Source organism: Theropithecus gelada, chromosome 1 (assembly GCF_003255815.1).
Source record: "Theropithecus gelada isolate Dixy chromosome 1, Tgel_1.0, whole genome shotgun sequence".
NCBI lineage: Eukaryota > Metazoa > Chordata > Mammalia > Primates > Cercopithecidae > Theropithecus > Theropithecus gelada.
In genome coordinates, this window is record NC_037668.1 from 38,427,913 (window position 1) to 38,451,689 (window position 23,777).

Here is a 23,777-nt window from a genome sequence, read left to right on the forward strand (position 1 = left end):
TTATCAACAAGCATATGTCACAATGATAAATGTCTGTGCACTCAATGTGTGGAGTATTTGCAGTGTTGTGTAGTCTGCCCAGGTGTCATTTTGAAGACCGCGTTCAGTTTCATTGAGTTAATTCATTTATTTAGACATTTCCTTATCCCTTTCACAAATAATACCACAATGAATATCTTTGTGTATAGAGCTTTTTTGACTTTTGAATTGCTTCTTTAGGATAATCCCCGAATTCCCAAAGTTACCAGGTCTGAGACCGTGGATGTTTCTTTCTCTTGATTTTGATGTGTAGTATCTGAGGCCTCCACCTGGGTGCAGGCCTGTGGCTTCCCTGGTGGGCCTTGAACTAGGATGATGATGAGATGGTGGGAATAACATTTTTTTTTCAGGGTAGTTGGCTTATTTTTTTCTGATGGCAGCAGTAGAGGTCAGAAATATTTGTTTTGGAGGCCAGGCTCATGCTCGTGATCCTAACACTTTCAGAGGCCGACGCAGGAGGATCACTAAAGCCCAGGAATTTGAGACCAGCCTGAGCAACATAGGGAGGCCCTGCCCCTACAAAATAAATAAATAAATAAAGCTCTGCACAGTGATTTGTGTCTGTATTCCCAGCTACTTGGGAGGCTGAGGCGGGAGGATCTCTTGAGCTTGGGGGAGGTCAAGGCTACAGTGAGCTATGATGGTAACACTGTACTCCAGCCAGGGCGATAGAACGAGACCCTCTCTGTGTCCCATGCCAAAAAAAGAGTAGGCTGCTGGGATGAGTTTGGGCATTTTGGGGCATGTGAGCCCAGCACGTCCCCTCATCAACCCAGCCCTGCCAGCTCTTGCCTGGGTCCTGCACACGTCTCCTCATTGCTTTCCTGCTTCCATTCTGGCCTCGCTCCCTTCCATTTTCCCACAGCAGCCAAAGCCAAAGCCATCTTTGTAAAGCATAAAATCATGCCGCCTCAGTCCTCTGCTTAAAACCCTCCAATGATTTCTCCTTGCAGTGATAACCAAACCTGGACTCCTCACCATGGCTACAGGGCCCTGCAGGGTCAGACTCATTGTCTCTCCCAGTCACCCCACTTCAGGCCCTTGACTTCAGGCACCTGCCTCCTGCCTCAGGGCCTTTGTTGTACTTTTTTTTTTTTGAGACGGAGTCTCACTCTTGTTGCCCGGGCTGGAGTGCAATGGTGCAATCTTGGGTCACTGCAACCTCTGCCTCTGAGGCTCAAGGATTCTCCTGCCTCAGCCTCCCAAGTAGCTGGGATTACAGGTGTGTGCTACCATGCCTGGCTACTTTTTTGTGTTTTTTAATAGAGACAGGGTTTCACCTTATGGGCCAGGCTGGTCTTGAACTCCTGGCCTCAAGGGATTTGCCTGCCTCGGCCTCCCAAAGTGCTGGGATTATAGGCGTGAGCCACCACACCCAGCTCAGGCCTTTGGACTTTCTGTCCCCACTGTCCGGAACCCTATTTCGTGGCTCTTTGCTGGATCCTTCTCTCACTTGAGACGCAACTTCAGAACGATCTCACCCGAGGACCCTTCCCTGACCCGACATCCAAAGGAAACGCTCCCTGCAAGCCACTTTTTATTATATTCCAGTGCTTTTACTACCTGAAACATCTTGTTTATCTATTTGTTTTCTTTTTAACTTATTTAATTTTAAAATATTTATTTATTTATTTTTGAGACAGAGTCTCACTCTGTTGCCCAGGCTGGAGTGCAGTGGCGTGATTTTGGCTCATTGCAACCCCCTCCCCAGTTCAGGTGATTCTCATGGCTCAGCCTCCCAAGTAGCTGAGGTCAGATCCCTCAGATGTTCACAGCTGGGACGCCGTTCTTCAACCTTGGGCTCCAGAAAGAGGACCAAGGGGAACATTTCAGGACAGATTGTCAGGGTGGCGTGGTGTCTTGGAGAGAACCCCGCGTGCAGGAGGGCTCCGCTTTGCGCAGCTGTTTCTGTGGATCATGCTGGCCAGGAGGTGGGAAGGTGGAAGGAATTGTGTTCTTATCCTGTTTCCTTGGATATTTGATGAATGACTTAGATGTGGACACGGAAGTCATGCCTCAGGATTCTGGATGAGTCAGGAGGGATTGGTCACAGTCCATCATTCCATGATGCTACCCCAGCTTCCCTCTCTGTGTCTAGGCCATCTCACCTGCCCCCCGGCTCCACATCTGACTATAGCCTGCTGACTCCACAGATCTGTCCCCAGCCCTCCAACTGGGGAGTTTGCCCCTGGCAGTCTTTATGTGGATGTTCATTAAGCAGCTGAGATTCATCTGGTCTAAAATGCGGCTCCGGCTTTCTTATCCCACCAGAAATCTCTTCCTTCCACGTCTCAGTAAATTCCCACCACCACTCCCATCTCCCAAGCCCAAACCTGGCTGTCATCCTCACTTCCTCCTGCACCGTCCCCCAGGGGTCCCTCTGATCTAAGTATGTCTGGATTCTGTTGCTCTCCAGTGCCGTCTCCTTCTGGGTCAAGCCACTGTCATTGGTGGCACCGGTCTCTTCCCCTGCCCCCCACTCCTCTTCGTCCCTGCTTCTCCGCAGTCCTTCCACACCGCAGCCAGCAGCATAGTTGTGGATGAAAATCACATCCCACACTCCCTCACCTAAAATCCTCCCGGGCTGCCGTAGGTGCCAGTCCTTGTTCTGAAGGCTCTGCAAAACCCAGCCCAGTTGAACTCTTCGACTTGCTCATGCCACACCCTCCCCTCCACGCCCACCACCCCCTGCTCCAGCTGTAGTGGCCAGTTCTGGAAGACTTGAGTCCCTTTCCCATGAGATCCCCAGCACCTCGTGTAATTTCTGGCACTTTAATCAGGCTCTGTAGATACTGGTGGGATAAATGAATCTACCTCAGACTGAGTGACAGAGACAAAACATCAAATCAAAGCTAACAAGAAAGCTCACGCCTGTATTCCTGGCACTTTGGGAGGTCAAGGCGGGCAGATCACCTGAGGTCGAGGGTTCAGGACCAGCCTGGCTAATGTGGCAAAACACTGTCTCTACTAAAAATACAAAAACTTAGCCAGGCAGGCCCCTGTAATCCCAGCTACTCAGGAGGCTGAGGCAGGAGAATCGCTTGAACCTGGGAAGTGGGGGTTGCAGCCAGCAGAGATCGCGCCCCTGCACTCCAGCCTGGGCGACAGAGCAAGACTCTGTCTTTAAAAAAAAAAAAAAAAAAAATCCAATAAGATATGAGAGCCAATTATGTTCACAAGATGAAATTACCAAGGATAATTGTGAATTCCTTCATTTAGATCAGGAAATTCATGTTCCTGTACAGGCAGGGAGAACCTGGCTTACTGTGAAAAATCCCTGGAGGGCTGGCAGCCAATGAGTTCAGTGATGTGGTCACCAAAAATCTGCCTTGGGGTGAGAGTGGGGGAGCATGAAATACTTTCAGGCTAAGCAAATAGGAGCTTGGTGCCCAGAACATTCTTCTGCAGCTCGACCTGCCAGGCCCTGTCTGTAGCATCTTGTTTTTGTTTTTTGGGTTTTTTTTTTTTTGGAGATGGAGTCTCACTCTGTTGCCCAGGCTGAAGTGCAGTGGTGTGATCTTAGCTCACTGCGACCTCTGCCTCCTGGGTTCAAGTGATTCTCCTGCCTCAGCCTCCCAAGTAGCTGGGATTACAGGCGCCCGCCACCATGCCTGGCTAATTTTTGTATTTTTAGTAGAGATGGGGTTTCACCATGTTGGCCAGGCTGGACTCGAACTCCTGACCTCAGGTGATCTACCCGCCTTGGCCTCCCAAAGCGCTGCCCTGGAACATCTTGTTAGCTTGGAGTATCACACTGTGGCAAAAGGGTCTAAAAACTGTATCATAGGGAGAACAGTGAGTGGTTTGGGGAATGCCTAGGCTGAAGAGACGCCTTAGGGCCTGATGGGGCCGCCATCCAGTGGTCCTGTGACTCCTCTGTGTGCCTCTAGATGGCAGCACAGAGATCGATCCGAGTTTGACTCTTAGAGGCAGGTCCACTTCCAAGGAAAGAACTCTTTTTTTTTTTTTTTTTTTTTTGGAGACAGAGTTTCGCTCTTGCTGTCCAGGCTGGAGTGCAGTGGTGCCATCTCGTCCCACTGCAAAAACTCTGCCTCCCAGGTTCAAGCGATTTTCCTGCCTCAGCCTCCCGAGTAGCTGGGATTACAGGCATATGCCACCACGCCCGGCTAATTTTTATATTTTTGGTACAGACAGGATTTCACCATGTTGATCAGGCTGGTCTCGAACTCCTGACTTCAAGTGATCCACCTGCCTCGGCCTCTCAAAGTGCTGGGATTACAGGCATGAGCCACCGTGCCCGGTCAGGGAAAGAACTTTTTGAACACTAGAAGTTTCTAAAAATGGAAGTGCAGCTGCAGTAATGAAAATAGATGTTTTTAGCTGTAAGCGGCCGAAAACTCAGCTCAAACTGCTGTAAGTTAAAAAAGAAAAAAGGCAGAGGGGGTTTATTGGCTGATGAGACTGAAGAGTCCAGGGATAGACTCTAGCTTCAGGCATGGCTGGATCCAGGGAATCAAAGTTCGTCCTCAGGACCCAGGCTTGTACTGTCTGCTTTAGCCCCCCTTTCCTCTGTGTTGGTCTCTTCTCAGGTTCTGCCCCTAAAGACAGCAAACAGTTGCTAGCAGCTCTAGGTAGACAGTCCGTCATTTCTGCTACCCCAAGAAGAAGTCCCAGAGAAGCCTAGATGTCAAAACCCATTGGACTGACTTAATAGTCATATGGAACCCTATAGTCAGGGAGATAACATGCAGTGATTGGCTGGGCCTAAGTCTCATTCCCACCTCCAAGCCAATCCCCATGGCCCGGGCAAACTCAGGCCCCTGATTGGCTGTGTCTGAGTCTCAGGCTATCCAGGTAGCTAGGAGTGAAGTCAGCTTATCAGAACCACTGGGACTGAGTGTGTTGAATTTTTGAAAAGTCCCCAGCTCCCAGATTAAAAAAAAAAAAAAAAACATAAAGTTACCAGCACCCAGGAGCCTCCCATGCGCCCTTCTAGTCACTCTCCCCCAAACCTGGGGTAACCCCTATTTCTTCTTTTGCCACCATAGATTTATTAATTCTGCCTCTGTTTGTTTCTTTGTACAGCTGGAATCATGAGCACATATTTTTTTTTGTGGGCAGCTTCTTTTGCCCAGCTTTATGTGTGTAAGAGTCATTGATACTGTTGTGTGGACTTGTAGACTGTTCATTCTCATTGCTATATAACATTCTGCTCAGAAAGAGTGCCACACATTATTTTGCCATTCCCCATTCTGTTGATGTGCATTTGGGAAGTTTCCACTTCGGAGCCATCATGAATAGTGATGCCATAGACACTCTTGCCTGTGCCTTTTGATAAATATACATGTATTTGCATTTCTCTGGAGTGTATACTTAGGAGCGGAATTGCTGGGTCCTAGGGCATAGGCGTGTTCAACTTTAGTAGATACTGCCAAACGGTTTTCCAAAGTGGTTGTTCTGGTTTGCATTCTTGGGACATTTCCGAAGTCCCTGTACTCACTGGCATCTCTGTCCCATATATACTGGAGAGCTATGGTTCTGGGCTTCATTCAGGGAAGAGACAGGGCTGGTTGGCTACTGTGCTAGAGAGAGGTTCTTGGCCCAGAGAGAGGGAAGGCACTTCCACTTTCTCCTGTCCTGTCTCAGTGGTGACAGGACCTGGCATTTGATGTCCTGTGCAGACCAGTCTAAGACTTTCTCTATTAGGAATGAGGTTTTCTGTGAAAGTATTTCCCTATATCCCATTTAGGTAAGATGTAGTTGAAGACTTCATTTCCAGAGTGCTAAGAGGCAGGAGAGTGAGGGGTGTATTTTCCTGGAACCCAGGCTGTGGGTTGGAGTCCCTGGGAGCTCATGCCTCATGTGTTCATCTTGGGCCTCACCAGACTGAGTGGCCAAAGCTGCCCCTGACTTTCCAAGCATGGTCAAAGCCCATTTCATATCCTAAGTGGATTCTCCAGGATTCCTGACTCTCTCCCAAGTCGTTTTTTTGTTTCGTTTTGTTTTTGAGACAGGGGTTCACTCTGTTGCCCAGGCTGGAGTGCAGTGGCACGATCTCAGCTAACTGCAACCTCCACTTCCCTGGCTCAAGCAATCCTCCAGCCTCAGCCTCCCTAGTAGCTGGGACTACAGGCGTGAGCCACCATGCCCGGCTAATTTTTATATTTTGTGTAGAGACAGGGTTTTGCCATGTTTCGCAGGCTGGTCACCAACGCCTGAGCTGAAAGTGATCCACCTGCCTCAGCCTCCCAAAGTGCTGGGATTACAGGCGTGAGCCACCACGCCCAGCCGATCCCCCAAGTTTTGAAACAAAGGAAGACTTTGGTCTGGCCATTCTCAGCAAGAGGAACCCAAAGTAGGATGTGGTTTTGCAATCAGAGGAAGTGGTGATCAGCAGTGGCAGCGCCTAGAGATGTGCAGCTCTCGCTCCTCAGGGCAGCTGGGGTCCAGCTGATGGTGAGGCCTGGGCCCAGCCAGTGCTGCCACCCAAAGAACACCTGCCTTAAACCAAATATTTCTTTTCAACTATTTTTACAAGTCTTTTAAATCCAAGAGAATGTGATCTTTAAGTAGAGAAGTCTTTTCTTAGAGAATAAAAATCATAAATCATAAAGACAAAGATTGATAATTTGACTGCATCAACAATAAAAACTTATACTCACCAGGCTGGGCGTGATGGCTCATGCTTGTAATGCCAGCACGTTGGGAGACTGAGGCCAGTGGATGACTTGAGTTTGGGACTAGTCCCTACTAAAAACATATATTTTTAAAAAGTCTCTGTTAAAAATACAAAAAAAAAAAAAAAAAATGGGGTGTAGTGGCACATGCCTGTAGTCCCAGCTACTTGGGAGCCTGAGGTTGGGAGGACCACCTGAGCCCAGGAGGTTGAGGCTGCAGTGAGCTGTGATTGTGCCACTGCACTCCAGCCTGGATGACAGAGTGAGACTCTGTCTCCTAAAACAAAACAAAACAAAACAAAACAGCAACAACAAAAAACCTTCTACTCACCAAAAACACACCATAAGCAAAGCAAAAAAGTGACTCATTAGAAAATATTTCCCACTCATTCAGTCAACAAAGGAATGGAATCTAGAATATATAAAGAAATCCTATAAACCATTAAAAAAAATAAGTAACTCCACAGGAAAATGGGCCAAGGTTATAGTAAGTAGGCTATTTGCAAAAAATAAAGGTTTTATGGAAAATCAGGGAAATGCAAATTAAAACAAGAGATAATTTCATTCGCATCAGATTGGCAAAAAGGAGTAAATTTGACAATACCAAGTATTGACGAAGATCTAGAGATTGATCACCATACCACGGTTCTGGGATTGCTGACAGGCACCACCGTCTCAGGGACAATGCGGTGATATTTAGTAAAGTTAATGATGTGGTTATACCTATCATAGGTGATGCCACATGTGACTCTTGAGACTTGAAATGTGGGTAGTGTGAGGAATGGAATTTTAAAACATTTAATTTAATTTAAAATTGCTGTATGGTTCGTTTATTAGATTTTTTTTTTTTTCCTATTTTTGGTAGAGACAGTTTTGCCATGTTGCTCAGGCTGGTCTCAAACTCAAGCAATCCACCTGCTTTGGCCTCCCAAAGTGCTGGGATTACAGGCATGAACCACTGCACCCAGCCTTAAGTATGTTTAGAACAAACTGGATCTGGCTAGGAGCTCACACCTGTAATGCCAGCACTTAAGAGAGGCCGAGGTGGGAGGATGACTTGAGCCCAGGAGTTTGAGACCAACCTGGGCAACATAGCAAGACCCTGTATCAAAAAAAAAAAATTTAGCAGGGCATGGTGGCGCAAGCTTGTAGTCCCACCTACTCAGGAGGCTGAGGCTGGAGGATCGCTTGAGCCCAGGAGTTGGAGTGTTCAGTGAGCTACGATTGGGCCACTGTACTCCAGCCTGGGCAACAGAGTGAGACCCTGTCTCAACAGAAAAGAAAAAAAAAAAAGAAAACAACCCGGGTCTGTGAACCTGTAGATTGTATAAAATCTACACTCAGATCAAGTATTTCTGATGATAGATAATCTAGAAATGAAATTGCACTACACTCCAAATTTAAAACGCACACCAGATTTCAAAGACTCGATACCAAAATAAATGTCAAAATATCTCGTTAGTAATTTTCTCTATTGATTATGTGTTAAAATGACTATCTTTTGGATATATTGGGTTAAATAAAATACATAATGAAGCTTCATTTTATATGTGCCTTTTCACTCTTTTTTTTTTTATTTCTTTTTCTTTTTCCTTTTTTTTTTTTTTCTTTTTTTGAGACATGATCTTGCTGTGTTGCCAAGCTGGTGTGCAGTGAGCCATCATGGCATCTCAAACTCCCAGGCTCAAGTGAGCCTTCCACCTCAGCTTCCGAGTAGCTGGGGCTACAGGCACGCTCCACCATGCTTGGCTAATTTTTAATTTTTTTTTTTTGTAGAGATGGACTCTCACTATGTTGCCCAGGCTAGTCTCTAACTCCTGGCCTTAAGTGATCCTCCTACCTTGGCCTCCCAAAGCACTGGGATGACAGGCATGAGCCACCTTGAGCCCAGCCTTTTCACTCTTTTTAAAATGGCTTCTGGTAAGCTGGACATTACATATGTGGTTCCCGTTGTCTTTTTCTTGGGCAACACTCAGCACTCTCAGATGAACACAGGGCGATGTATTCAAGAACATACATGGTAGCATCGTTAAAAGTAACCAAGAGTCGGCCGGGCGCGGTGGCTCAAGCCTGTAATCCCAGCACTTTGGGAGGCCGAGGCGGGCGGATCACGAGGTCAGGAGATCGAGACCATCCTGGCTAACATGGTGAAACCCCGTCTCTACTAAAAAAAAAAACACAAAAAACTAGCCGGGCAAGGCGGCGGCCGCCTGTAGTCCCAGCTACTCGGGAGGCTGAGGCAGGAGAATGGTGTGAACCCGGGAGGCGGAGCTTGCAGTGAGCTGAGATCCGGCCACTGCACTCCAGCCTGGGCGACAGAGCGAGACTCCGTCTCAAAAAAAAAGTAACCAAGAGAAGTAGAAACCAGCCTTCATCTTCATCAACAAGAGAGAGGGTAAATAAATTGTGGTTTCTTTTCTTTTTTTTTTTTTTTCTTGAGTGTTACATTTTTCCTTTTTTTTCACGTAACTTTTAAGTTCAGGGGTACCTTGCAGGTTTGTTATATAGGTAAATTTGTGGCATGCGGATTTGTCATACAGATTATGTCATCACCCAGGTATTAAGCCTAGTACCTGTGAGTTATTCTTTCTGATCCTCTCCCGACTCCCACCCTCCACCCTCAGGCCCCAGTGTGTGCTGTTCCCCTCTGTGTGTCTATGTGTTCTCATCATTTAGCTCCCACTTATAGGTGAGAACATATGGTGTTTGGTTTTCTGTTACTACATTAGTTGGCTGAGGATAATGGCCTCCAGCTCCATCCATGTTCTTGCAAAGGACATGATCTCTTCTAATTGTGGCTTCTTTACACAATGAAATATTGTGCAAGAGATAAAACAAATGAACTAAAGCCACGTGTGTCTGCCTGGGTAAATCTAAAGAACAGCACAGTGAGGGTCGGGTGTGGTGGCTCACACCTGTAATCCCAGAACTTTGGGAGGCCAAAGCAGACAGATCATGAGGTCAGGAGATCGAGACCATCCTGGCTAACACAGTGAAACCCCATCTCTACTAAAAATATCAAAAAATTAGCCGGTGTGGTGGCAGGTGCCTGTAGTCCCAGCTACTCGAGAGACTGAGGCAGGAGAATGGTGTGAACCCGGGAAGCAGAGCTTGCAGTGAGCTGAGACCGTGCCACTGCACTCCAGCCTGGGTGACAGAGCGAGACTCCATCTCAAAAAAAAAAAAGGGCCGGGTGTGGTGGCTCACGCCTGTAATCCCAGCACTTTGGGAGGCCGAGGCAGGCGGATCACGAGGTCAGGATATTAAGACCATCCTGGCTAACACCGTGCAACCCCTGTCTCTACTAAAAAATACAAAAATTAGCTGGTGTGGTGGCGGGCACCTGTAGTCCCAGCTACTCGGGAGGCTGAGGCAGGAGAATGGTGTGAACCTGGGAGGCAGAGCTTGCAGTGAGCTGAGATCCCTCCACTGCACTCCAGCCTGGGCAACAGAGCGAGACTCTATCTCAAAAAAAAAAAAAAAAAGCACAGTTAGTGACCAAAGCAGGTCGCAGAAGACACTGTGTGTACATGCAGACTTTTTGTTTGTTTGTTTGTTTGAGACAGAGTCTTACTCTGTCATCCAGGCTGGAGTGCAGTGGCACAATCTCTGCTCACTGCAACCTCTGCCTCCTGGATGGGTTCAAGCGATTCTCATGCCTCAGCCTCCCGAGTAGCTGGGATTACAGGCATGGACCACCGCACCCAGCTAATTTTTGTATTTTTAGTAGAGACAGGATTTTGCCATGTTGGCCAGGCTGGTCTCAAACTCCTGGCCTCAAGTCATCTGCCTGTGTCAGCCTCCCAAAGTGCTGGAACTGCAGGTGTAAGCCACCATGCCTGACCGTATGCAGAGTTAAAGCACACAGTAGTACCGGGAATTGGATGTGGATACATGTTGGTATAATAAAAATATAAAAACATGCATGGAGGCCGGGCCCAATAGCTCATGCCTGTCATCCCAGCACTTTGGGAGCCCAAGGCAGGTGGATCACTTGAGGTCAGGAGTTTGAGACCATCCTGGCCAACATGGTGAAACCCTGTCTCTACTAAAAATCCAAAATTAGGGCCGGGCGCGGTGGCTCACGCCTGTGATCCCAGCCCTTTGGGAGGCCAAGGCGGGCGGATCACGAGGTCAGGAGATTGAGACCATCCTGGCTAACACGGTGAAACCCCGTCTCTACTAAAAATACAAAACATTAGCCAGGCGTGGTGGTGGGCGCCTGTAGTCCCAGCTACTCGGAGGCTGAGGCAGGAGAATGGTGTGAACCTGGGAGGCAGAGCTTGCAGTGAGCCGAGATCGCGCCACTGCACTCCAGCCTGGGCGACAGAGCCAGACTCTGTCTCAAAAAAAAAAAAAAAAAAAAATTAGTTGGACGTGGTGGCAGGTGCCTGTAATCCTAGCTACTTGGGAGGCTGAGGCAGGAGAATCACTTGAGCCCAAGAGCTGAGATTGTGCCACTGCACTCCAGTCTGGGCTACAGAGCAAGACTCTGTTTCAACAAAACAAAATGAAAAACATGTATGGAAATGATAATCAGACTCCAGGTACTGCTAACCTGCAGTGGAGTAGGCTAGAGGTGGGGAAGGGAGAAGGGGACCTGGAAGAGGGGGTTCACCAGGTCCTTTGTGTTTGTAACATTTTGTTACTGGGGGTGGGTATGACTGGAGGGTTTGGTATGAAATATATATTTTTTTTGAGACGGAGTTTCACTCTTGTTGCCTAGGCTGGAGTGCAGTGGTATGATCTCGGCTCACTGCAACCTCTGACTCCTGGGTTCAAGCGATTCTCCTGTGTCAGCCTCCTGGGTAGCTAGGATTACAGGCACGCACCACCATGCCCGGCTAATTTTTATATTTTTAGTAGAGACAGGGTTTCATCATATTGGTCAGGCTGGTCTTGAACTCATGACCTTAGGTGATCTGCCTGCCTGGGCCTCCCAAAGTGCTAGGATTACAGGCATGAGCCACTGCGCCCGGCCTGATTGGAATATTTTAACCAATTATTAGATGACCAAAGCCATTTTTAAGCCTTTTGGTTTCTGGTCAGAAAGTTTCAAAGAGGCTGGGTGTGGTGGCTTATGCCTGTAATCCCAGTACTTTGGAAGGTCAGAGTGAGAAGATCCCTTGAACCCAGGAGTTCAAGACCAGCCTGGGCAATATAGTGAGACTGTCTCTACAAAACATTTAAAAATTAGCCAGGTTTAGTGGTGCGCACCCGTAGGCCCAGCTACTTGGGAGGGTGAGATGGGAACATCGCTTGAACCTAGGAATTTCTGTTACAGTGAGCTATGATGGCACCACTGTACTCCAGTTGGCACAACAAATTGAGATCCTGTTTCCAAAAAAAAATTATTTCACAGCTGGGTATGGTGGCTCACGCCTGTGATCCCAGAACTTTGGGCGGCTGAGGTAGGCGGATCACTTGAAGTCAGGAGTTCAAGACCAGTCTGGCCGACATGGTGAAACCTTGTCTCTACGAAAGTATAAAAATTACCCAGATGTGGTAACATATGCCTGTAATTCCAGCTACTTGGGAGGCTGAGGCAGGAGAATCTCTGGAACCAGGAGGCAGAGATTGCAGTGAGCCCAGGTAGTGCCACTGCACTACAGCCTGGGTGACAGAGCAAGACTCCGGCTCAATCAATCAATCAGTCAGTCAATAAAAATGTATTTCTAAGAACTGCAGCCTTCGGCCTCTCAGGTCTCAGGGTCCCTGACCAGCTGTCCTGCCGTCTCCCTTCTGTGCCAGCTGGTGGCCATGACTGGGTTTCGTGGATGTGTATGTTCCTGAGGAAAGATGGTTTGCTGCGAGTGCTGCTGTGGGGAGGACATGTAGTGTCTGCCTGGGAGAAGAGGCAGCTGGGGCCATGGCCCGGAGTGGTAGGAGCCACAAGCCACCCTGGGTAGGACGAGGCCCTGAGAGAGGCGAGCTTTTTGTGCCCGCAGGTCGGGAACTCACTGCTGAGCTTCCTGCCATCCGGGGACCCCACTGTTTTCCAGAGAGTCCCTTCCAAAGGCCTCACCCAGCCCAGCTGAGGTAGCTCATTTTGCCATTTCTTCATTTTTAGGACCATTGGCATCTGGAAAGTAACAACGCAGGATGCCCCCTGGGGTGGACTGCCCCATGGAATTCTGGACCAAGGAGGAGAATCAGAGCGTCGTGGTTGACTTCCTGCTGCCCACAGGGGTCTACCTGAACTTCCCTGTGTCCCGCAATGCCAACCTCAGCACCATCAAGCAGGTACAGCCTCCATCTGGTCCTCAGACCTTGGTGCTCAGAGAGAGAGAGAGACAGACAGACAGACGGACAGATGCATTGCTTTTCAGACTTGGGATCCTCAGATGAGAATTTTAAAAGATAAATAATGGGGTTTTTGTGTGTGTGTGGTTTTTTTGAGATGGAGTTTCGCTCTTATTGCCCAAGCTGGTGTGCAATGGTGCAATCTCGGCTCACCGCAACCTCCAACTCCTGGGTTCAAGCGATTCTTCCACCTCAGCCTCCTGAGTAGCTGGGATTACAGGCATGCGCCATCATGCCCGGCTAATTTTGTATTTTTAGTAGAAACGGGGTTTCTCCATGTTGGTCAGGCTGGCCTCAAACTCCCGACCGCAGGTGATCCTCCCGCCTGGGCCTCCCAAAGTGCTGAGATTACAGGCGTGAGCCACCGCGCCCAGCCAATAATGGTGTTTTTTGTTTTTGTTTTTGTTTTTGAGATGGTCTCGCTCTATCACCCAGGCTGGAGTGCAGTGGCATGATCTCAGCTGACTGCAACCTCCGCCTCCCAGGCTCAAGCAATTCTCGTGCCTCAGCCTCCTGAGTAGCTGGGACTACAGGCACGTGCCATCACACCCAGCTAATTTTTTTTTTTTTTGTATTTTTTATAGAGATGGGGTTTCACCATGTTGCCCAGGCTAGAATGTGCCATCATATTTGAAACCACACTCCATCCTAAGGCTGCCTAAGTGGTTTACAGGTCTTTTGTCTTTAAAGCTGGTGCCATAGTAAACAACATCTTTTTTTTTTTTTTTAAGATGGAGTCTTGCTCTGTTGCCCAGGCTGGAGTGCAGTGGTGCTATCTCGGCTCACTGCAAGCTCCGCCTCCTGGGTTCACGCCATTCTCCTGCCTCAGCCTCCCGAGTAGCTGGGAGTATAGGCTAATTGTAAACAACATCTTTGGAAACAGATTTTGGTTTGTTGAATACTCTTCAGGATGGACTACTGAGTCAAAGGATAAAATATGTGGACGATATTTGGTGGATATTGTCTTGTGACCAAAAGGGCTTGTGCCCCTTACTGAGCATGGGACTTGAGGGATCATGCATTAGGCTGTGGGAGGGCAGGGCCTTATCCCAGAATTTTATTTTATTTTATTTTTATTTTTTGAGACAGGGTTTCACTCTGTTGCCCAGGATGGAGTGCGGTGGTGCAATCTCGGCTCACTGCAACCAACCTCTGCCTCCCGGGTTCAAGCGATTTTCCTGCTTCAGCCTCCCAAGTAGCTGGGACTACAGGCACGTGCCACCACGCCCAGCTGATTTTTGTATTTTTAGTAGAAACGGGATTTCACTATGTTGGCCAGGCTGGTCTCAAACTCCTGACGTCAAGTGATCTGCCCGCCTCGGCCTCCCAAAGTGCTGGGATTACAGCCGTGAGCCATTGCACCTGGCCCTTATCCCAGAATTTTAAAAGCTATAATTGGGAGCAGGGAAAACAAATGAAAGAAGTAATGGATCATCTTTGAGAGTTTTTTTCTTCTTCTCTTCCTGGGAGATGTCTTTAAAAATTAAGTGTCTTTTTCCTTCCATTGGAAGAATAATATGGACACATTACAATTTAGGAAAAGGCTGGGCATAGTGGCTCATGCCTGTAATCCCAGAACTTTTGGAGGCTAAGGCAGGAGAATTGCTTGAGCCCAGGAGTTCAAGACCAGCCTGGGCAACATGGCAAAACCCTGCCTCTACAGAAAATAAAAAATGAAAAAATTAGCCAGGGCCAAGCATGGTGGCTCACGTCTCTTATCAGCACTTTGGGAGGTGGAGGCGGGTAGGTCACCTGAGGTCAGGAGTTTGAGACCATCCTGGCCAACATGGTGAATCCCCATCTCTACTAAAAATACAAAAAATTAGCCAGGCATGGTGGTGGATGCCTGTAATCCCAGCTATTCAGGAGGCTGAGGCAGGAGAATTGCTTGAACCTGGGAGGTGGAGGTTGCAGTGAACCGAGATCAGGCCATTGCATTCCAGCCTGGGCAACAAGAGCAAAACAATATCTCAAAAAAAAAAAAAAAATTAGCCTGTGTGGTGGCGTGTGCCTGTAATCCTAGCTACTCAGGAGGCTGAGGCAGGAGGATCACTTGAGCCTGGGAGTTTGAGGCTGCAGTGAGCCCTGATCCGCCACTGCACTCCAGCCTGAGTGACAGAGTGAAACCCCGTCTGTAAAATACATAAATAAATAAACAAAAATGAACACAAATAAAAAATAAAATGTAGGAAAAGAAGAAAAAGTGGAAAAAGGAAAAAAATTACCTCTGATCCAGCCATATGAGACAACCACGGTGAATACTTTGGCTATTGCCTGTTTTCTCCTCTATGTACAGTGTTTTTTGTGATAGTTCTGATTATGACCTTTCATATCTTTTTTTTCTGAGTTAACGATATAACATCTTATTCACGTTATTAACTTTATATAGATACCATTGTATTTTATTTTGCTTGAGAAGGATCTCACTTTGTTGCCCAGGCTGGAATGCAGTGGTGTAATTCTAGCTCCTCTGCAGCCTCGACCTCCTGGGCTCAAGCGATCTTCCCATCTTAGCCTGCTGAGTAGCTGGGACTACAGGCATACACCACCACGCCTGGCTAATTTTATTTAGTTATTTATTTTTGTAGCAGTAGGACCTTGCCATGTTGCCCAAGCTACAGATATCATTTTAGTTTTTTATTTTTATACTTTTTTTTTTTTTGAGACAGGGTCTTGCTCTGTCATCCGGGCTGTAGTGCAGTGGCATGATCACAGCTCATGGCAGCCTCAACCTCCTGGGCTCAAATGATTCCCCCACCTCAGCCTCCTGAGTAGCTGGGACTACAGGTGCATGCCACCATAACCAGCTAATTTTTTTATTTTTTGTAGAGATGGAGTCTTATTATGTTGCCCAGGCTGGCCATGATCTCCTGTGCTCAAGTGATCCTCCCATCTCAGCCTCCCAAAGTGCTGGGATTACAGGAGTGAGCCACTGCACCTGACCTAGAGGTCATTTTAAATTAGTCTTATTTTTCCACTTACAGAGCTGTGCCTGTGGGTTATTAAAATGCAAACAGTGCAGAGGCATAGCATATACATCTCGATTTGGTCCCGATTCTTCATATTTGTATTTATCCCCAGGGGCCAGATAGTAAATATTTTAGCTGGCTGGCTCTGTTATCTGTTGTGATGATTCAGTCCTGCCACCACAGGACAGGAGCAGCCCTGGGCGATATGTAAATGAAGGGGCGTGGCTTTGTGGGGTTAACCAGGTAGCAGGTGGATTTGACCAGGAAAAGGGTGGTTTGCTAACCCCTGGCCTATGTTAATCAGTATGTTTATTAGGGTTTTTGTGTGTTTTTTGGTTTTTTTTTTTTTTTTTTGAGACGGAGTCTTGCTCTGTCGCCCAGGCTAGAGTGCAGTGGCTGGATCTCAGCTCACTGGCTCACTACAAGCTCCGCCTCCCGGGTTTACGTCATTCTCCTGCCTCAGCCCCCCGAGTAGCTGGGACTACAGGCACCTGCCACCTCGCCCAGCTAGTTTTTTTGTATTTTTTAGTAGAGACGGGGTTTCACCGTGTTAGCCAGGATGGTCTCGATCTCCTGACTTTGTGATCTGCCCGTCTCGGCCTCCCAAAGTGCTGGGATTACAGGTGTGAGCCACCGCGCCCGGCCTGTTTTGTGTTTTAATGGAAATGGGCTTGACTCACACCTGCTGCTCTAGATCTTGGGGTTTTCCCCTCACTTAATGACACACCTTGGACCCCTCCAGGCCAGCACATAGAGCTGCTAGACGGTCCCTAGACTGTCACAGCTTGGCGCCATCCCACTGCTTGACAGACCATAGTTAGCCGTTGCCCTTGGTAGGAACACTGGGAACTTCCCTCCTTTCTCATCTTTGTGACTCAGTGAACACCTTTCAACTGCTTGTTGCTTGGGAGAGCTGGAGGCCCGTCACCCCAGGGCACACACTCCATGGAGAATTATCTTTGGGCCCCCTTGCTGTGTTAAATATTTTTGAGTTCGTTACCAACATTTAAAAATCAGGGTTGTCAGGCGCGGTGGCTCATAGCCGTAATCCCAGCACTTTGGGAGGCCGAGGCGGGTGGATCACCTGACGTCAGGAGTTTGAGACCAGCCTGGCCAACACAGTGAAACCCCATCTCTACTAAAAAGAAATACAAAAAATTTAGCCAGGCATGGTGGTGCCTGCCTATAATCCCAGCTATTCGGGAGGCTGAGGCAAGAGAATCACTTGAACCTGGGAAGCAGAGGTTGCAGTGAGCCAAGATTGTGCCACTGCACTCCAGCCTGGGCGACAGAGTGGGACTCCATCTCAAAAATAAAACAAATAGGTGAAGAACCCCAGGATAGTTAGCTGGGCTGCGTGAAGGTCATGGCACCCATCTCTGGAGTGACCTAGGGTAGTCCTGCGCTCTGGGAGGGAAGCCTGTGGGACGTGGTGCCAGCCCCAGATCTCAGCACCTCCCAGCTGCCCCCACAGAAGGGCAGCAGTGGAGAAGCCTGTCCACCCATGATCAGCACCCGGGGGGCTGCAGAGAGCACAGATCTTGGGGTCTGCCTCTGCCCTCTGGGAGGTTTGGACCCCCCAGGCTGGAGGCCAGCTCTCCATCCACCCTCAGCCTCCCACCTCCCAGTGGCTGTCTTGGGTAGAGGGGCTTACCAGTGACTGTCCCCCCAGCTGCTGTGGCACCGCGCCCAGTATGAGCCACTCTTCCACATGCTCAGTGGCCCCGAGGCCTATGTGTTCACCTGCATCAACCAGACGGCGGAGCAGCAGGAGCTGGAGGATGAGCAACGGCGTCTGTGCGACGTGCAGCCCTTCCTGCCCGTCCTGCGCCTGGTGGCCCGCGAGGGCGACCGTGTGAAGAAGCTCATCAACTCGCAGATCAGCCTCCTCATCGGCAAAGGTAGCCCTGCCAGGTGGGCCGTGTGGCCGGGCTAGCCCTGCCTGCCCTGCCTGCTGACCCAGCCCTCCCCGCCCCACAGGCCTCCACGAGTTTGACTCCTTGTGCGACCCAGAAGTGAACGACTTTCGTGCCAAGATGTGCCAGTTCTGCGAGGAGGCGGCCGCCCGCCGGCAGCAGCTGGGCTGGGAGGCCTGGTTGCAGTACAGCTTTCCCCTGCAGCTGGAGCCCTCAGCTCGAACCTGGGGGCCTGGCACCCTGCGGCTCCCAAACCGGGCCCTCCTGGTCAACGTCAAGTTTGAGGGCAGCGAGGTGAGCCCGTTCGTAGCCTGCGGCATCCAGGCTGCTCTGTCCATGGGGAGCACTTCCTCCATGAAACTCCTCAGTCATCCGCAGGCCCCCCTCCCCCAGTGGCATCAGATGGTGTTTACCAGGTGTCTGTGCATGTGTGGGGCTCAGCTGAACGTCCCCCCAGGCAAGCTCGACGTGGCAGGATGACCCAGTGGTGCGGGGCTTTGGGCATCAGTTCATTCTTTGAACAAATATTTCCCAGTGTCGTCCGTGAACTCCCCAGACCCTGTCCTTGGGGGCAAATAGGCAACCCTGCCCTGTGCCCCAGAACCCCGGGGGCCTCGAGGGCAGCGGACTCACCTCCCTCCTCCCCACAGGAGAGCTTCACCTTCCAGGTGTCCACCAAGGACGTGCCGCTGGCGCTGATGGCCTGTGCCCTGCGGAAGAAGGCCACGGTGTTCCGGCAGCCGCTGGTGGAGCAGCCGGAAGACTACACGCTGCAGGTGAACGGCAGGCATGAGTACCTGTACGGCAGCTACCCGCTCTGCCAGTTCCAGGTGAGGCCGCTGAGGCCCACTGCACTCTGGGCTCCCGCCGCCCTGGACGGGTCCTGGGTGGGAGTTGGGGAGCTGACATTTGGGCGCATCTTGAGCCTGCTGAGCCAGGCCTTTGGGTCACCACCAGAGCATCCCCTGGTAGGGCTGGCCCTCTCTGAGAGCACAAGGAGGGGCTCCGTCTTCGGGAGGTGGAGGTGGGGCAGGAAAGACCAGCAGGAAGTCCTCCCCTCCCCCAAGGCCTGGGACAGGCAGTGGGCAGCTTGGGGGGTCCTGGGAATCCTGGTGTCCAGGGAGTGGTTGGGGCCGCCCCACCGGCCGCTCACCCTGCGCCCCGTCTCAGTACATCTGCAGCTGCCTGCACAGTGGGCTGACCCCTCACCTGACCATGGTCCATTCCTCCTCCATCCTCGCCATGCGGGATGAGCAGAGCAACCCTGCCCCCCAGGTCCAGAAACCACGTGCCAAGCCGCCTCCCATTCCTGCAAAGAAGGTGAGATGGTGCCTTCCGCCTCCCCTCCGAGCCACCCCTTCTTCTCGCCTGGCGTTCAAGTCCAGGTGCTACTGGCCATGGGTCCAGGGGCCCTTGGTATGGAGGGCTGGGGCTTTGAGCTGGGGAAGCCAACACAGCTGACCAGCGTCCTGGGCCGGGAGCCTGTGGGACCGCTGTGGGTGGGGGGCAGCCCCATGCCTGGCTCACCGGCTGCCCTTCTCTGCAGAGCTCAGGGGTGTTGGGCCCCCCTGGGAAGCCCGCATGGCAGGTTTTCTGGTAAAGGATAGCATTGTGGACAGGCCCAAGCCTGGCCGCAAACCTGTGACCCTCTCACCTGCCCCCGAGTGGTCACGGGCCTCACCATCGACCAGGGAGACAAGCTGTTCTTTGAGCCGTGTTAACAGCCCTGCCTCCCCGACCCCCAGCCCTCCTCTGTGTCCCTGTGGTCCCTGGAGCAGCCGTTCTGCATCGAGCTCATCCAGGGCAGCAAAGTGAATGCCGACGAGCGGATGAAGGTGGGGCTCCTGGGATAGGTGGGGGAGACACTGTTTTTTTGCACCAACAAAGTGGCTGTATCCCGGAGGGGCAGCAGAGGAAGGAGGGGGATCACATGAAAGCCACCTGACCACATTACCCAGCATCCCTGCCTGGGGCGCTGTGAGCGGCTTGAAAACAGGAAGTGGGAAGGGGGGCGGGCCAGCTGGCCCTGGAGGCCGATTCGTAGAAACGTGGGCCAAGCAGCGTTCTGGGTATTTGGCTTTGGTGGAGGTTGTGGGGCCAGGTTCAGCCCAGGGATCTGGGACTGCAGAGCTGGGGGAGGGGCCGGGCATGGAAGAGGGGCTGGGTCCAGCTGGGCTGGGGGCTGTGGCGCTCCCTGGAGACACCAGGAAGGTGCCTGCAGCCTGTGAGGGCTGCACCTGCCTCAACCCCGGGGCCGAGCCCACCTCCCTGTTGTCTTCACACTTTCACACACTCCATCACAACAGCCTGCAGACATGGGTTTTATTGTCCTATTTGCAGGACACGATACCTGAGTCCTCAGGTTGGCTCTCCTGCCTGGAGCGTGTTTCACTGGGGAAACTGTATAAGCAGGGCAGGTCTGGGTTCCTCTGGCAGGAATCGAGGGGGATGGGATCAGAGGGACTTCCAGGGTGGTGGTGTCAGATGGAATTGGAGGGGGCCAGACATCAGGTGGCAAGAAAAGTCCTTCCCCACCCACATGGGCTCCTAGGAATCTGAGAAGTCCGGGGAGCCCTAGGATGTTAGAGCAAGGGTCCCTGGAGTTGCGGATCCCTGATGGGGAAACTGAAGCCTGGAGTGGGGAATGGACATGCCCCGAGGTCCCCAGAGTTGGGGGAGCTGAGCCAAGGGCACCCGTGCCTAGCCCATTGTATCCTCCCTCACCCCAGGGCCACGCGTGCCCCTCAGGCCTTCCCTGTGCTGCACCACCTTCCTTTGCATGGGAAGTAGAGTTCAGACCCACCTGAGGACATGCAACGGGGAGATTGACACCTCCTTAAGGGGAGGGGAGAGGGGCTGGGCCTCCTCACCCCTCACCCCTCATCCCTCATCGTGGCACCTTCTACAGCTGGTGGTGCAGGCAGGGCTTTTCCACGGCAACGAGATGCTGTGCAAGACGGTGTCCAGCTCGGAGGTGAGCGTGTGCTCGGAACCTGTGTGGAAGCAGCGGCTGGAGTTCGACATCAACATCTGCGACCTGCCCCGCATGGCCCGTCTCTGCTTTGCACTGTACGCCGTGATTGAGAAAGCCAAGAAGGCCCGCTCCACCAAGAAGAAGTCCAAGAAGGCGGTGGGTCCCGGGGCCGGCGGGGAGGGGTGCAGGCCCCGGGGAGCCAGCGCAGCCCCTTGCTGGGCCACTCACCACTCTCCTCCCGGCAAGCACACAGCCTGGGGATGGGAGTCCTGGGATTGCTTGGGGACCCCAGCCTCTTCGTCCACCCCAGTCTGGCCACCAGCCCTGCTCGAGGGACACTCTGGGCTCCTGGGCTCCTATGCATGCTGCCTCAGAATATCTGGCCTGGGCTGTGGTCCTGCAGGAACCTGCAGGTAGTGCCCTGGCATGGAAGGACAAGCACAGTGTCATCCCTGGAGCAGAAAAGCCTGACTCAGTGGCTGGCCTGGAGGCACAGTGGCTGGGTGCTGAGTCATGGTCCCAGGATGTGGCTCCCCTTGGGGCTGATTCACTCCGAGCTGAGCTGGGTTGGGCTGGCCTCCGGGCTGTGCCGTCTGTTTGGGGATTTCTCAAGAAGCCAGGAGGGCTGGGCGTGGTGGCTCATGCCTGTAATCCCAGCACTCTGGGAGGCCAAGGCGGGTGGCTCACAAGGTCAGGAGTTTGAGACCAGCCTGGCCAATATGATGAAACCCCGTCTCTACTAAATATACAAAAAAATTAGCCAGGCGTGGTGGTGCATGCCTACTTGGGAGGCTGAGGCATGAGAATTGCTTGAACCCAGGAGGCGGAGGTTGCAGTGAGCTGAGATCCGGCCACTACACTCCAGCCTGGGTGACAGAGCAAGACTCCGTCTCAAAAAAAAAAAAAAAAAAGCCTGAGTAGGGGTGAGGGTGGGAACAGGAGGGGGCAGCAGATGTCGGCTGGCTTCACCTCTGGAGCCCTCAGAGGAAAGAGGAAAAAGCGGCTCCTCTCCTTCCCCAAGCAGGGTCTCCCAGGGGTCTGGTGGGGAGACCTTAGCTGGGCTCTGGGTCTTCTCGGGTGGGGTGACGGGGGGGGCAGCGAAGTTGGGTCTAGAGGCCCCTGAGTGGCTGTCCTCACCTGCCCTGTCCTCCTGCAGGACTGCCCCATTGCCTGGGCCAACCTCATGCTGTTTGACTACAAGGACCAGCTTAAGACTGGGGAACGCTGTCTCTACATGTGGCCCTCCGTCCCAGGTCGGCCCAGGCCCGGGAGGGAGAGGCGTTGGGAATGTGAGGGTCCCAGAAATGCTGGTCTCCCCTCTACAACTTCCTCTGCCCCTGTGTTCAGATGAGAAGGGCGAGCTGCTGAACCCCACAGGCACTGTGCGTAGTAACCCCAACACGGATAGCGCCGCCGCCCTGCTCATCTGCCTGCCTGAGGTGGCCCCGCACCCCGTGTACTATCCCGCCCTGGAGAAGGTCAGTGGGGGCCCCACCACGTGAGGCTGAGGGGCTGACGGGGAGCTCTCCTGGCCCTGCTCCTGGAGCTCTTCAGAGAGTGCTCCCTGGCCACGTTGGGGCTGGGCTACCAGGCATATCTGGGGTCTTCCCAGGGGCCATTTTGCCTGCAGGGACGCTGCGCAGTCTGATGACATTTTTGGTTGTCACAGCTGCTGGGAGGGACGCTCTTGGCATCTCGTGGGTGGAGGCCAGAGCTGCCGTGGATATGCCTCCATGCACGGGACAGCGCCCCCTCAAGGATGATGGGGGTGGCGACCCCCTGCCTGGGGGTCCTGCCTGGGCTGGTCCAGGCCCTGGGGGACGCTGAGTGCAGCTGTTTGTTGCAGATCTTGGAACTGGGGCGGCACAGTGAGTGTGTACATGTCACCGAGGAGGAGGTGAGTGAGGTGGGGGTGTGGGGTGGGGGCACGGAGCCAGCATGGAGCCAGAGCCCTCACCCCTGCCTATACCCTTCAGCAGCTGCAGCTGCGGGAAATCCTCGAGCGGCGGGGGTCTGGGGAGCTGTATGAGCATGAGAAGGACCTGGTGTGGAAGCTGCGGCACGAAGTCCAGGAGCACTTCCCGGAGGCGCTAGCCCGGCTGCTGCTGGTCACCAAGTGGAACAAGCACGAGGATGTGGCCCAGGTGGGTGGGGAGGGGCACCTGAGGGTGAAGCTGGGGGCAGACCACAGCATCTGGCTACCCACCACCCTGACCCTGGCCAACCCTCACCCTGACCCTGGCCGGCCATCATCCTGACCCCGACCACCTCCACCCTGACCCCGGCCACCCCGAAGCCTGACCTCAGCCTCTGCTCCCCCCAGATGCTCTACCTGCTGTGCTCCTGGCCAGAGCTGCCTGTCCTGAGCGCCCTGGAGCTGCTGGACTTCAGCTTCCCTGATTGCCACGTAGGCTCCTTTGCCATCAAGTCGCTGCGGAAACTGACGTGAGTCCCAGCTGGGCACTCCCCACTTCTCCAGAGGGCAGCTGTGTCCTGGCTGCCAGGACGTGGGCTCTGGATGGGGCCTGAACCTTCCCGTGGGCTTGCTCCCTCCTGCCTGGCCTCCCTCTGGCTGCCGAGGGAGCTCCCTCCTGTCCTGAGTCAGGGAGCTCCGGGCCCCAGCGCCTTCCTTCCCTGCAGGGACGATGAGCTGTTCCAGTACTTGCTGCAGCTGGTGCAGGTGCTAAAGTACGAGTCCTACCTGGACTGCGAGCTGACCAAATTCCTGCTGGACCGGGCCCTGGCCAACCGCAAGATCGGCCACTTCCTTTTCTGGCACCTCCGGTAGCGGGACTCGCCCCAGCCGTTCTGTGGGAATCCCAGCCCCTGAGTCTCCCCGGAAGGCCATGGGGGATGTTTCCAGCAGGCCTGGGTGTCCTGGCCTCACTAGGTCCTGCTGGGCGGGAGGGGCTGCGTGGTCCTGCCTGGCGAGGCTCAG

The 23,777-nt window shown here is 52.2% G+C and overlaps 1 protein-coding gene across 1 annotated transcript in view; it reads left to right on the forward strand.

The window, feature by feature from the left end:
- Window positions 1-23,777, forward strand: part of PIK3CD (phosphatidylinositol-4,5-bisphosphate 3-kinase catalytic subunit delta) — a 73,456-nt gene that overhangs the window by 43,111 nt on the left and 6,568 nt on the right. Inside the window, exons 3-15 of the mRNA XM_025401012.1 lie at window positions 12,748-12,920; window positions 17,622-17,850; window positions 17,930-18,159; window positions 18,516-18,695; window positions 19,036-19,185; window positions 19,611-19,700; window positions 20,774-20,995; window positions 21,996-22,092; window positions 22,187-22,317; window positions 22,686-22,736; window positions 22,816-22,983; window positions 23,163-23,284; window positions 23,480-23,623. Of these exons, the coding sequence (XP_025256797.1) occupies window positions 12,780-12,920; window positions 17,622-17,850; window positions 17,930-18,159; window positions 18,516-18,695; window positions 19,036-19,185; window positions 19,611-19,700; window positions 20,774-20,995; window positions 21,996-22,092; window positions 22,187-22,317; window positions 22,686-22,736; window positions 22,816-22,983; window positions 23,163-23,284; window positions 23,480-23,623 (1,955 nt within the window). The 5' untranslated portion in view covers window positions 12,748-12,779. The remainder of the gene's footprint in view (window positions 1-12,747; window positions 12,921-17,621; window positions 17,851-17,929; window positions 18,160-18,515; window positions 18,696-19,035; window positions 19,186-19,610; window positions 19,701-20,773; window positions 20,996-21,995; window positions 22,093-22,186; window positions 22,318-22,685; window positions 22,737-22,815; window positions 22,984-23,162; window positions 23,285-23,479; window positions 23,624-23,777) is intronic.